This window comes from Cryptomeria japonica, chromosome 7 (assembly GCF_030272615.1).
Source record: "Cryptomeria japonica chromosome 7, Sugi_1.0, whole genome shotgun sequence".
Taxonomy (NCBI): Eukaryota; Viridiplantae; Streptophyta; class Pinopsida; order Cupressales; family Cupressaceae; genus Cryptomeria; species Cryptomeria japonica.
The window spans coordinates 128,260,102-128,275,807 of record NC_081411.1 but is presented as its reverse complement, the minus strand read 5'-3'; the positions used below and the strand labels follow the sequence as shown (position 1 = coordinate 128,275,807).

At 31.8% G+C, this 15,706-nt stretch overlaps 1 protein-coding gene across 1 annotated transcript; it reads left to right on the top strand.

Annotated features, from left to right (window-relative positions):
* The first annotated feature begins 9,763 nt into the window (after positions 1 to 9,763).
* LOC131072350 (cucumisin-like) lies at positions 9,764 to 13,989 on the top strand. The gene is made up of 10 exons (XM_058008489.2): positions 9,764 to 9,934; positions 10,047 to 10,150; positions 10,370 to 10,467; positions 10,814 to 10,960; positions 11,052 to 11,157; positions 11,423 to 11,951; positions 12,047 to 12,333; positions 12,423 to 12,531; positions 12,976 to 13,189; positions 13,445 to 13,989. The coding sequence occupies exons 1-10, from the start codon at positions 9,764 to 9,766 to the stop codon at positions 13,987 to 13,989; spliced, it is 2,310 nt and encodes a 769-aa protein (XP_057864472.2).
* Positions 13,990 to 15,706: the final 1,717 nt, after the last annotated feature.

The following is a 15,706-nucleotide window of genomic DNA, read 5'->3' as shown; positions in this document are numbered from 1 at the left end:
TTTTGTCAATTTGTTTTGTGTTTTTTTGACAATTTTACTAACTTGAAGTTGTAAGTTATTTCTATTGTCTCTATTGGTAAATTTAGTGTTTGGAAATTGCAATTTTAGTTTGTATCTATTCTAGGGGGTGTATATTTCATATCAGTCCCTTGTTTGTCTTTATACATCATGTCAGACCCTAGGATTGAATTGCTCACTCCACACAACTATCACACATAGAAGCTCATAATGGCCCAATTGTTACAATCTCGGGGTCTTCGGAAAATGTTGGATGTTGACCAACCCAAAATCACTATCATTTAAGCAGTTTGTTCATAAGAACAAAATGGATGAGGCAAAAGGACTTAGTGGTCTTCATGTGTCAGATAATTTGCTATTTTATTTTGCTTAGTGTACAACACCTAAATAAGTATGGGGTAAGCTCGTTGAGTTGTATGGTAAGGTCAACCAATTTCGGATCTTGCGACTTGAAGTTGATCTCACTTCTCTCACTTCAAATGCATTTCCCTCTATTCAGGATTTTCTTATGCAATTTAAGTCAATTATGTCTCATTTGAAAGGATGTTGTCATGCCAAACAAGATAAGGAGTGTATTTTCTTGATTCTATCTAAGCTTAGAGGTCCTTTCCAAGTGTTTACCTATACCTTCTATTCTACTATGGATGCTATGGGAGAAGACCATAAAATGCCTTCTTTTGAGGTATTTTGTGATCGTTTGATTAGGGAGCATGCCAAATTGGTTAAGATGGATGATCATTCTAAGAGTCATGCTTTGATGGTTCAATTTCCTAAGGGCAAGGGTAAGTATAAGACGAAGATCAAGATATATTCATCTTATAGTGGTGAGACTCCATCCACACCTAAGGTGAAGAATGATCAATAAAAAATTTCCTCCTACTCCTCCTCACTTAGAAGAATCATCTTCTAAGTATAAAAAGAAAACAAAGAATTATTCCTTTTGTGGAAAGCCTAGGCATACTAATGCACAATATTGTGTGAGGCTATCTGCATTAGAGGAAACTATGAGGAAGCATAATCTTGTCATGCCTAAGTATTCTTCTTTAGGTTAAGGGGAAGTTCTCTCAGCTAAGGCTTCGTCCTCTAGCAGATCCAATTGGATTCTTGATTCTGGTGCATCTCACCACATTACTCACACTCTATATCTTCTTGATTCTCTTTCTGATAGTCCTACTTCACATATTGTTGTTGGAATCTCTTCTCAAATTCTAGTTTTGGAGACAAGCTCAATTCAAATGTAGGATAGTAGCATTGATGATGTTTCTCTTTTTCCTAATATTTCTCTGAATCTCCTTTCCATCTACCAAATTTGCAATCATGATGATGGAAGGATCATTGAATTCTCTCCTATAGAGGTGACTATTCGAGAGATGCAAGATCCTGACATGGTCATTGCTATAGGAATAGTTGATCATGCATCTCGTTTGTATAGGTTTGATGGATTTGAGTCTTCATCAAGATCATCCCTTATTGCTCATGCAAATTCTATGAGAAAAATTTGACACGACCGGTTTGGGCACCTCAACTATAGATATCTTCAACAAATGAGAATACAAAACTTGGTGATTGGTCTACCTGAGATCTCTTGTTTAGAGGGAGTTTGTCAACGTTGTGTCCTTAGAAAACATCATAGAGATCTCTTTCCTAAGGGTATGGCCACACGTTCTTTGGCACTCTTTGAGTTGGTGCATAGTGACCTTATGTCATTTCTCACTCCATTTTTCAAGGGCCAAGTATGTGCTCACCTTTATTGATGACTTCTCTAGATGCACATGGTTGTACTTTTTGAAGTAGAAGGATGAGGCTCTTCGACATTTCATGACCTTCCTTGTGCTTGTGGAGAAGTAGTTAGGACATTCCATTTTCAAGATTCATATAGATAATAGAGGAGAGTATATCAATTAGGCATTCCAAGGATTTTGTCATGCTCGAAGTATTCTTCATAACCACATAGTGCCATACACTCCTCAGCAAAATGGTGTGGCCAAGTGGAAGAATAGAACCTTATGGGGGATGGCCAATTGTATGATTTCAGTCTAGATCCATGGCTCCAACTTTTTGGGTAGAGGTTGTTAATTATGCCAATTACATTTAGAATTGTATGCCTCACAAGATAGTTTTGAATATGACTTCCAAGGAGGCTTGGTCTCATGTCAAGCCCAAGGTTTCCTCTTTTAGGGTATTTGATAGTGATGCATGGACTTTCATTCTAGATGGTCAATTCAAAGGAATGGAGAAGAAAAGCCAGTGGTTCATCTTTCTTGGTTAATGCAAGGATGTGAAGGGTTATCAATTATTTAATCCTATCACTCGAGAGGTATATTTTTACTATAATTTTGAATTTGATGAGTCCTTCACTTCGATGGATTTAGCATCACAAACCTCTCCCTTCCTTGTTTTAAGTTCTTCTTTAGATGATATTTTTCTTCCAAAGGATAATGATGATGATGCTAATGATCCTAATGATATTGTCGCTAATGATGGTATTGATCTAGTGTTGACATTTCCCCATCTTCTCCTTCTCCTCTACTTGCACCTAGTCAACCCTTATGAACTCGTATAGTTGTCGAGGATGTTGGTTCTCTTACATGTGATTCCACAAATACTTGCCGCACTCATTCCCAAACCTCAAGTATTAGTATATTGAGTCATGTAGTTTCTACTGATGCTCAAAAGTATTTAGATTCTTTTGGCATTCCAGCATGGGGTAGTGATATGGCTAAGGAGTATTCTTTTTTAATGAATAATCATACTTGGAATTTGGTTCCTCTTCCTAATGGAAGAAAATTGTTTTGGTGTAAATGGGTGTATCGTATTAAAATTATAGTTGATGGTTTTATTGATAAGTATAAGGCTCATCTAGTGGCTAAGGGTTTTACTCATGTTGAGGGTAGTGACTATTCTTTAAAAACCTTTTCTCTTGTCACCAAGATGAATTCCATTAGTCTTGTACTTTCTACTAAAGGTTGGTCAATGTATCAGATGGATGTGAAGAGTTATTTCCTACACGGTGATCTTCAAGAGGAGATCTATATGAAGCATCTACCAGGAATTGTGCAGGACTCTTCACTTGTTTGCAGGATTTGATGTTCATTGTATGGTCTCAAACAAGCTCCTAGAGCTTGGTATCAGAAGATGGACAATTTTTTGCTTGCTTCTAGATTCACAAGATTTCACTCTCATCCTATAGTTTATATTCAATAGCATTTGGGGGCTCTTCTCATTCTTGATCTTTATGTGGATGACTTGCCTCTCACAAGGAAGTATCTTGCCATGATTGAGGATACTCAAAAAGATTTGATGGAGTATTTTGATATGACTGATCTTAGTTTGTTGCACTTTTTTTTGGTCTTTAAATTCATTAGTCTTATGACTATATCTCTATTTACCAATAGGAGTATGCTTTTGCTTTTCTTCAATGATTTGTGATGGTTGATTGCAAACCACTCCCTACTCCTTTTCACTCAGGTAGATTGTTTTTTCTACCAATTACATCACTCCATCATTTGAGGCCACCTTGTATGGGTAATTGGTTGGTAGCCTTTTATACTTGACACATAGTCATCCTAATAAATTCCTTTGCAATTGGTCTTGTATCTCAGTTCTCTCAATATCCTCATGAAAGTCATTGGAAGGAAGCCAAATGAATCTTGTGGTACATTCAAGGCACTACACATTTTGGCATTCACTATTCATCAGGTGTTACTATAATTGTGGGCTTCACTGACTTAGATTGGGTTGATGTTGTTGATGATCAAAAGTCTACCTTTGGCTTTGTTTTTTATCTTGTTTCTAGTCCAATTTCTTGGTATTGCAAGAAGAAAACTACTATTTCATTATCATCCAGTGAGGTTGAGTATTGAGTTGCTTGGTCTTGCAAGAAGCGAACTGCTATTGCATTATCATCCACTGAGTTTGAGTATCAAGGAGTCATCTTGGCTAGTCAAGAGGTTCTTTAGCTTTGATAATTAATGGTTGAGTTTGGGTTTCCTATTGATCATCCCACTACTCTTTGGTGTGATAATCAAAGTATCATACATATTTCTCATAACCCCATGAAACATCAACACACTAAGAATATTGAGAGCCATATGCATTTCATTCGACAACTCATTCAAGATGGTATACTTTCATTGGAGTGTTTACCTATGGAACAACAGGTTGTAGACATCCTCACTAAACCTTTGGCATCTCCTCACTATCTTCTGTTGCAATCAATGTAAGGGGTCTAGGAAGTAGTCCTTTGGGGTTCTTGAGGAGTCCTTGTTTCTTCCTTTCCTTTTTCTTTTTATCATTTCATTTCTCTCTTTTGGAGAGGAGTTTTCTCCCACTGGGTTTTTCTCCTTTTCTCCGGTTATTAGAGATTTATTTCATTGTATTATAGTTGTCTATCGGTACCCAATATGGCAATGTTTCCAGGAACCATGTTGCATCTCTTACATATTTCTTCCTAAGTTGTACTTAAGGGGGGGTGTTAGAGTACATGTTCATAGCGTGCAACCTCATTAACTAGACTTAGGTGAACATTTAATTTTTTATTCTGGTAGCCGCTCTAGCTGCTCCTACTGCTTCTAGCCGCTCTGTATGGATCCCATATTGATATCATGATCCCACACTCCCCTCTGGATACCATGCTCATTCCTATTATAAATACATGATATTGTGAGTGTTATCTCATCTCTTATTTAACAATGTAAATCATTATGTTTGGTTTGGGAAGGTGCATTTGCAGGTCAGGCTCCTGGCTTTTCTATCATAAATATCCACAACTACTTAGGGATATCCCATATGCAAATATCAAACTTGTTTTTAAGAGACCCTGATAATATATCATGGTCTACAACAACAACTGAATAATAATGATAATAAATAAATAGATGTGTCTTCGAAATCCCCTAGTTATAAATTGAGGCACCCAACTATGGAATTTTTTTGGATAATACTCTTTTTAAAGAGTTAACATAAACTTATATTCTAACCATTTCAAACAAACAACCTAAAGTATACTTAGGAAATCTTCAATAAATTATTAAAAAGTAATTTATTTTGAGAACACATTTTTATAATATCACTATATGCCTTTTATTCTTTAAGATGCTTGCATTTTTGTAAGTACAAAAGACTAAATAACATATTTTTATTCAAACATTTATTTCTCAATAGAATGTTATAGAACTGGGAGATAAGGTTATCAAATCATGTATTTATCTTCTTAAACATCCAATCATCATCAAAATTTAGTCCTTATTAACTATAAGAATGAACCATATATAAAAACAAGTTGTATTTTATTTCAAAGTACATGGAATGTATTAGCTTATCATCTCACAATTTCTTGGCTACTTTCTTTATACCAATTAATAGATTAATTATTTGATTTATCTTTGTCCATAATTACCATAGTTTCCCTCATAAACTCATCAGCTCACCATTTCCCAACTACCTTCCCAACAAAAACTTGTGTTTTAAAATATTTGTCTTGTACCTTTGGGAAATAAATTTACTACCCAACTATTATCTAATGAACCTCTACTATGAATGGCATCCACTATATTTTCTTTTGTCATATTACCATGGCCATCCCAAATTCTCATCTAAATATCTATATGAAAAGTACATTAATTTTGTGTATTTTTGTAGTTAGATTACATGGAGACATCACCCTCTTAAATTATCCTATATTAGTTAATTATTTCTCTATAAGAAATAGTATAAAATTATATTCCAATGTACTTATCTCTTCTTCTATACATCAATAGTAACAAATATGTGATTAAATTATTTGAAGTCGTGTCACCTATCATTAGCACATATTCTAAAAAAAATAGCCCATATATCTACTATCTAGAGTTTTGTTACTAATAATAAATAAGTTTATATGTTGATTCCCCATTAAGTAACTTGCTACCCATTACCAATCAAAAGATTCCACATAATTCATTCTTCATACATTGTTACACAAATAACGAATATAGCACCTTGTCGCAACTTAAATCAAGATTAATTGGTCAAATAAGATTTAATGTAAATCATCATATCTGAGGTCACATGATCATCAATTATTAATATTTCTAACATAATCCTTTAACTAACATTGATCCTAGACAACTTACTACTACTCTTGGATGAGTCAGCACAATCTTTTACCACAAACCACTTAGAGCCCTATGATCAGCCTACTCTAAAGCTAACCACATGGGAAACAACACACATTCACCTACTTAATGAACATGATAGACACAAGCCAATAAGATCCAATATGTCGCCCAACACATACACAATATAGTGTGCGTGAAATTAAATTTTAGCAATGTTATTGATCACCATTAAATAAAAAATAAGATCAATGATGATGAAAAATAAAAGATTAAATAATATTAATAGTATATTACCTAAAACACTTAAATTACTAGTTATGGTTCACATATTTATATGTTTCCTAACATTTGTGATATAATAAACATTTAACATTGTATTTCTTATATTCCTACAAACATTACTTTCTACCAATAGCTCCTAGTGACACCTTAATTTGAAATTGTCATGAATTTTTCAATCACAATTCTTACTATAACAAATGTGGTGACTATTTTTCACTAAGTTACTATTCTTCCATTTGTTAACCCATACTCCATTTACATAGTAAAAAATATCTAGAATGTAGAATTTGAAAACACATCTGTATAGATCTTCAAATAAATAAAAAAAATTTATTACTTTAAAAAAGTAATAAATAAATTCTTTCATTTGAAGTTCCTTCTTGCATCACCTTTAAATGAAGTTGTTTTCTAAAATCATTTCTTAATGCATAAATTTTTTTAACATCCAACAAATGGGACACATTGTTATAGATCTACACTCCTATTTAAGTTACTATTGGTTTGAGTTTTCAACATTATTTGTTGTGTCCTTGTGTTAGCTAAAACTTCTTCTTGCCTTTCTTAGTTTCTATATTATCTTATTCTTTTAACTTTAAAGTCTTTCTTTTTATTAATTAATTTAAAGATTTATTGAAATATATTCACCACTCTTCACCTACAAGAGACAAAATTTGTTCTAAGATTTGGACTCTACAAAGTACTAAATGAAAAATTATATCCCTATCACCATTTAGTTGGTGTAAGTTGGAGGACACAAACTTACACAAACTTACACACTAACTTACACAATAGCAATATTATTTAATGATCACGTCAAATGAAATTTTAAAATAATAAACAATATATAAGTGCCTCTCCAATAATGGTTCTATTATTTTGGTGCAAGTTGACAAGATATCAAAATTACACACAAACAAAACACATTGTTATAAAATTCATTGGAATCCTAAGATTTTCAATAGATATGGTAGGGCCTAAAAATATGAGTTAGTGTAAAACTTCCATAAGAAAATGCATATCTAATAATGATAAATATTATGTCATTGAAAATAAATTTATTATATTGATGTTATTTGATGTGATGTTCAAAATGTAGAAAATAAAATTATATAACTACAAAATTTTAACAAAATACTAAGATACCCAAAATACTAGCTAGAATAAAAATTTCATTAAAACAACAAATTATATTTATAAAAATGATCAATAGACTATCATTTGTAACAATATCATTCAATTAGATGCTAAAATCATTGCTCATACTCTTAAATGAATCAATCCACTTTAAGACTAAAGAGATGTTACTCTAAATGGGGACAGATTGGATCATAAACATAATGTGAGTGATTTAAGGATAATTGATAAGATAGGATATTCTATCCTTAACTTTTGGCATAACCAGATTACATCATACACATTGCGCTTGTATACAGGTTGGTTAAGCTTGGTGGGAGTTTGCAAAATCAAGTAAGTGAGAGTACTTTTGGCATTTGTTTCCATGTGCTGCAGTCTTCACACCATTCTCATGCAATTCTCAGACACCATAGCGATTGGCCTAATCATCATGTGTCGATGTATCGCTCAGGTAAAATGCAGCTTCTAGGCCATGCCTCCTTGTCACCCTTCTTACTTTAGATGTTTGCAGATTGTTTATGTAAAAGAGCAAAATAAAACTACGAATGTCATTCATAAACTGTAGATTGTTTATGTAAGAGCAAGGAACCTGCACCATTTTTTTTGTAAACGCCCATGCAAGTAGAACATCACAACACCATCTCTGCAATACACAATCTAACATATTATTTCACTGCAGGCACGACTTCATCCTCACATTCGCCAATACACGTCTCTTAGGTAGAAACGGCTCTGATACCAAAATGAGAGTGCAAAGGGAAAAAGTCAAAACAGAACTTTCAACTGATTCAATTGGATTTAATTATATGGCTTTTTAAAGTCTTATTTTCTCTTATGAAAACTGTCTACGAAAATAACTTCTCCAAAACTACCATACTAACTAATTTATCTATTTAACTATTAACTAAAACTAATTAATATAAAAACTCCAATAAATCAAAAACATCATTTCAACATCTTAACATCATAGGCATATTCAATAAACTGCATTACTTTCTTAACATGTGTACAAAAATATATAAATATGACATGGGTATGACTTTTTTAACATATGTAAAAAAATATATAAATATGACATGGGTATGACTTGTTATTAAGGCCACAAGGTTATCAACCATTTCCATCAAAGAACAATCAACTGTAATTCTCAATGCAACTAATTCTCAAACATAAGAAACATTGAAGAGCACTATCTCTTTCATATCTTGAATGCAATCATTATACGACATAGTTGTGTGACATTATCTTGCCTTAAAAAAAAACTGCATCAATCAACACAATCTATGTCAAAGTAGTTTCTAAGAAAATTGTGTCAAAATGTTCGATATGATATCGATTACAAGATATTACATTGAATAACCTCATAAGACTAATGAGTGAACATTAAAAGTTTTAAAATAAAACTAGATCATTTGAAACACTTAACATATGTAGCTTTGTCTTGATTAGTTATCCCATCATTAATTTCTAAGTTATAATGCATATAATATTTAGATTTAGATTTTGATATTTAATGTTATATCAATATTTCTAATGTTCATTTTCTTACTTTACTTTCTTAAATTAAGAATCAGCCTTTCAAAAAGTATAAACAAATTTTTATAGAATATGATTATTTATATCTGAAATCTTGTTTTAAAATTATTTTAATATTTTGTATTATATTTATTGATCAATAAAATAAATTTTAATTATTTTAATTTAACATCAAGATTGTTTCTAGATTCATTATATCTGAACTCTTTCTCCAATCTTATTTATTTTTAGGATTATGTTCACAATTTAATTTTCCATTACCTTCTTCATAATGATAGATCATTGATTATGAATATTATAAAACCGATAACAAACTCATGCCAACTATTTGAATTCAAATTATAAAAAAATAAACGACATATACCACTAGTTTGTTCCTACAATTATGTAATAAATTCGGACTCTGCCTGTACTAATCTAACTTATGTTTCATTTATTCTTATTATCATCGATTTGAGGTTTCCTTCTCCACTTCTCATTAGAAATGTCGCCTTATATTGTGTCGTATCCACCTGATCTGCCGGATTCCATTTACTACAATCCTCAAATCTAAAAATCATCCATATAAAATAGAAAGAAGAGTTATCTCAAGAGAGATGGAATGCCAATTACATTTATATGGTCGATGATCTCTCGTTCGTATCGTTTTAGGCCGTCTGTTTACGTAACGGCAGCATCAAACAGCCTCTATAAACATGGACTCTTTTCATCTTAGTTTTGTGTGGGAGTTTTATGAAATGATAAGAACTGCATTTGCCATGGCCGTCCCCAGCATTAGCTATCTTCTTTTCTCCGTGCTTTTCTTTCTTATAATGCTGCATGCTAAAATGTTCTGCATGGCAGTGTCTTCAGAGGAAGATACAAAGGTGTATTTGAATTCTTCTCCTTCTTAGACTAGAATAGGATATTTATAAACCTAAGTATTATGTTTAACTAAATTTTCAGCATGCTGATTATGCAATGGTTGTGTGAAATTAGCTATATGTTGTTTACATGGGCAACGCTCCATCGCAAGATAATGGACATTCTTACACAACAGCTGCTGCATTGCACCTTGATATGCTTGAATCTGTGCATGGAAGGTGATTATGTTTTATCTATTACCAAAATATACGAGTGGTTGTTATATGAACTGTGATTGATATTTTGATTTGAATAGGTACATTCTATGTTTTGAATCATTTGAAATCATGTTAACCAAGTGGATTCTAATGGAATAGCTAGTGTATTTTCAGATGAGTCATCTGTTTAAGCTTGAGATTCTAACATGATCATACATAACTGTAATATTGTTATTGAAGCCGGGTGGCAGCAGAGGAATCATTGAAATATAGTTATTGGAAGAGTTTTGGTGGATTCGCTGCTATGATTTTTCCATCCCATGTCCAACAGCTCTTAGGTAAAATAAAAAATTAAAACCCTTTTTCTTTTAGTGAATATTTTCTATATAATTTTATTTAATGAGAAATAATTGTATCGTATTAAATAAAAGTGGTAGACCTTAAAGAGACCACTCACAAAGCGTAATAGAACAAAGTCCTTAATATAATTGGAAAATATAAATTGAGTCAAGCCCAACAAAGTCTGCACATAATACACCACTGAATTGCCAGAGTGGAAACATGGGTGTAGCCTTTTGTAAAAATTAAAATAGTTTAAAAAGGATTTTCTTGTTTTGTTTTCATTTTGGTCATCGTTCGGAAAGTTGAATAGGGGATTTTAAGATCTATTGTTTTAATGTACAGATATGGATGGTGTGGTTTCGGTGTTTGAGAGCAAGCAACTGCAAGTTTTAACGACCAGATCATGGGATTTTATTGGCTTTCCTGCATCTGCACAAAACAGTAATTTGGATTATCAAAGCGACATCATCATTGGTGTTTTGGACACAGGTGAATCTATCTGAACCAAATTGTTTAATCTCCTTATTCAACAAGTTATAGTGTTTTAGCTATTAATTTTCATGTTTATGTGGTGTTGTAGGAGTATGGCCAGAATCAAAGAGTTTCAATGATGCCGGATTTGGTCCAGTGCCATCCAAATGGAGAGGTGGATGCCAAACAACATCAGATTTCACGTCCTGCAACAAGTTAGATTCATTCCTGCTCATATTTTTTATTAATACACCTTTTTTGGTCCAGTAAAATGTTAAACAATACATTTTATAGAAATAATCATAGCTCAAGAAAATTGCAGGAATTTCAATGTTTAAACTTTTCATATGTCAATTGAATACCATACTTGTAACATTCACTAAAACTATATGAGTCATGCTCTTACATATTTTCTGTTTTAATGTTTTTCATCATGTTGCTAAATATATAATGTACCTGAAAATATGGATAAATCACCAGGAAACTAGTAGGAGCAAAGTTTTATCGCAGTTTATCAGGTCCAATATTGGAAAGGGATTTTCTATCTCCAAGAGATGCAATAGGCCATGGAACACACACCTCTTCTACTGCTGCTGGAAATTATATTAAAAATGCTAGTCTTTATGGAATTGCTCAAGGAGATGCAAGAGGTGGAGTCCCTGGTGCAAGGATTGCTATTTATAAGGTTTGTTGGATTTCTACTTTTGACGACACATGTACCGATGCAGACATTCTTGCAGCATTTGATGATGCCATCTATGATGGTGTAGACATCATTTCTGTATCACTTGGTGGATATACAAGTCCCAAATACTTTGAAGATTCCATTGCTATTGGATCATTTCATGCAATGAAGAGGGGAATTTTGGTAGCAAATTCAGCTGGAAATACTGGACCTGACAAGGAATCGGTTGTCAATTATTCTCCATGGTCTCTAACTGTGGCTGCAAGCACCATTGATCGTAAAATGGATTCTCAACTTCTTTTAGGAAACAACATCTCTATAGAGGTAATTTTTAAACATCCACCCATTTTTTACTTTTACTTTTCTACAATAGAATATAGAAAATTCTAGATTAAATTCATGGTTTTTGATCTTTATAGGGTACTTCTTTAAACACATATACAATGGAACAACCATGGTATCCTTTAGTAATTGGAGCAGATATTTGTGAACATTATTCTCCAAATATCATAAATGTGAAGGGAAATATAGTTCTTTGCCATTCCTCTATAATTGTGCCAGACCGTTTTATTTTTTATGCTGGTGGTGCGGGTCTCATTTTAATACAAGAAGGATACGATGATGTAGTCTTTCCATATTTAATTCCCACAACAGTGATAACAGCTAAGCAAGCAGAAGTTGTATTTTCTTACATCAACTCTACTAGGTAAATACATATTTTTATTTAATAAATGAATAAATATGTTAAATTCTATTATAAAACTTAATTTCTTATTGTTGATTGCATTGCATTAGCTCTTCTATTGCAAAAATTCAAAAAACTACAACTCCCAAAGTACAAGCACCCATTGTGGCTTCCTTTTCATCTCGGGGTTATAATCCAATCACATTTGATATTCTCAAGGTAATTTTTTTTACAATATTATATTGAATTAAAACTTTTTTTTTTTACAACTATGTTATTGTGTTATAAATAGTAAAAAAAGTTAATTAGGAAATGAAAGTGGCTAAATAGTAGGTATGATTGTTACATAAAATAAAAGATAATATAATCATATTCTATTTTATTATATAAAATTAAATCATATTTCTTAAATATCATTTAATATATGGTGTTGGATAAAGTATGTAAAAAATTCATATTGTCAAACTACCTATAGTTAATAGCAAAGAATAATTATTTATTTAAAATACGATGTATAATAACACTTTTTTATATATTAAGTTAAATTAGAGTTTACCATTTTCATATATTGTGTATTTGGTTCAAAATGATCAAACATATATAAATTAGTTATAGAGTATTTTATTGGAATTTCCTTGATAAAATGTATTTATGTTTATTTAGCCAGATATTACGGCACCGGGTGTAAACATTCTAGCATCTTGGTCCAAAAATGATCCACTCACTCACAATACACAAGAGACGCGATTCCCCGAGTTCAATATAATATCTGGAACATCCATGTCAACTCCACACATTGCGGGAGCAGCAGGGTTTGTTAAGTCACATCATAATGATTGGTCTGCTACTGCTATCAAATCAGCTCTAATGACTACAGGCATTATATTATTCACCTATCGTTAGACATTTTTATTACATATACTCCTCAATATTTTTATATATATTTAATTTCATGTGCATTCTATATTTGAAATATCTCTTTTGTAGTTCTACAAGGGTAATTTACTTTTAACAACCTTATTTATTAGCCCAAAATATTTATAATGAGGGGGGAGGTGGGAAGCTATATGTCTATTTTAACTAAAAATTAAGGTTTTAATGAAAATATCTAATAATTTAACTTATGATGCAGCATTTGTAATGGATCGGACATTGGCTGGAAATGGAGATGCAGAATTTGGGTATGGTGTTGGACAAATTAATCCAATCATGGCTATTAATCCAGGGCTTGTGTATGATGCAATTATAGATGATTACATCAATTTTCTTTGTAGGGAAGGTTACAATGATACCACATTACGTTTAGTTACAGGAGACTTTAGTAGTTGTGACTCTATAGAGCCATCTAAAAATGGAGGAAGACAACTTAACTACCCTTCAATAATGGTTGTCACCATTCCCGGAGAACCTATTCAAGCCATATTTCCTAGAATGGTTACTAATGTAGGTCTTGTAGAAAGTACATACAAGGCTAGTGTTTCTGCACCCTCCGGAATAGATGTGATAGTTGAACCAGACACATTATCATTTTCTTCTCTAAACCAAAAGTTATCATATAATGTTACAATTAAAGGTGGATCCATTGCAACCAACACATTACTTTCAGGTTCATTAACATGGAGCTATGCTAATTACACTGTTAGAAGCCCAATCGCTATCTATGCTATTCCCACATAACCTTTTTTGAATTGGCTACTATGACCATTTAAGATTTTAAATGTTCTTACATTCTATCTTTGAATAATAAGAAAAAGTGCACATTATAAATTTGGTAAGATTTAATAATTTATTATCCTCTAAATGATAAACTCATATTTTTCTATGGGATATGATAGTACAAAATTTTAGTATATTTTATGACTATAATAGAATTACGAATTCCAATATTATAAAAAAATTGTCAAATCATGAGTTTTGGATTATGGAGTGCTATTATCTTTTACTCTTTGGATGGCTTAGATAACTATCTTGTTGACTTTGTATGTATTGATTATGATGGATAAAAGTAAATTAAGGTTAAACATAACCAATTTTGTTAACACAATTATTCATATAAAAAATGATTCGTCAAATGCATCATGCACAAATTTTAAACTAATTAAAATTTCATGTGAAATAATTATGTGTAATAGAAAACATTTTTGAATATTATGTGAATTTTTGTGAGTATTTTCCTACATACAAGCATATATTTTATAATTTAATCTATAAAAGCATATACCAATGATTAATAGAAGCATAGAGAATACTTACCCACAATTTCAACCTTTGTTCACCATATATAATCAAATATAATTTAAAAGAAAGATAATAAAATAGATAAAAAATCATAAATTAAATTTTATTGCCTTGAAAAGATATTGTTTACTAGAAGTGTAAGTTTGAAATGTTGACTCCCAAAGCTACAAGCCTGGAGTTCTAAAGAAATCATTCAATATGTAGGTCTAGTGATGCATATTTACCTAGGCAAAGTTGTGAGAATCATGGTCATATGTGGGTAGCTAAGATAACAATTAATAAAAATAGGGACTCTCCTTTGCACTCTTAGCTCTCTAAAATATGGAGTTTTATAGATAAGAGATATGAAATAAGATAATTAAAAAGGAAGTATAAAATCTATGCTCCAACAAGAAATACATTATGAAGACTAATGGCCAAAATATGTGTTACTAATTACTTTGAGTCTTGGCTTGCTAAGAAATAAATCACTGACCTCTATTATTGGCACAATCAAGATTAGGGGTTTCTATCAAACTTCTAAATCTTACAACCATTGCATATCATCCCGCTAACAATAACACAAGAAAAAAAATTTAGAATATATTTGGTAGAAAACTATTCAAGAATGATTACATATATATGGAGGATTTCAACAAGAATCATACTTCAAAATTTTTGCAAGAGTTCTAGGTACTCTATGCCTTCAAATATTCAAACACTCTTGCCTGAAAATTTCTTGGTTGTGCTCCTCTTTGTAAATATCATATTTTCATTCATCATGGATTCCTTTAACACCTCTTACAAACCTAAAAAAAAATTGTTCTCTTCTTCTATCTTTCTCCTCTTGGCAAACTAATTTAGCACACTCTTCCTTATGCAATTCTTTGCATCAACTTGCAAGTTTTTTCTCCAAACTTGTTGTTGTTTATTACTTCTTTTTAACACCCTTGAAGGGTTAATTTTATATGTATTATAACCCTTGTGATGCATCACAAGGAGGCCCCCAAATCCACTCTTTCATTTTCCTCTAATTGTCTTTTGAACTTCCTACGAATATGCTTGAAATTATTCATCAAATTCTTCTGAATATGACACCAAACCTTTCTCAACTATATCAAAAAAATTCTATTGTAAAATCCTTTTGAATTTGAATGAAAATAAAAACCAAGTTGTT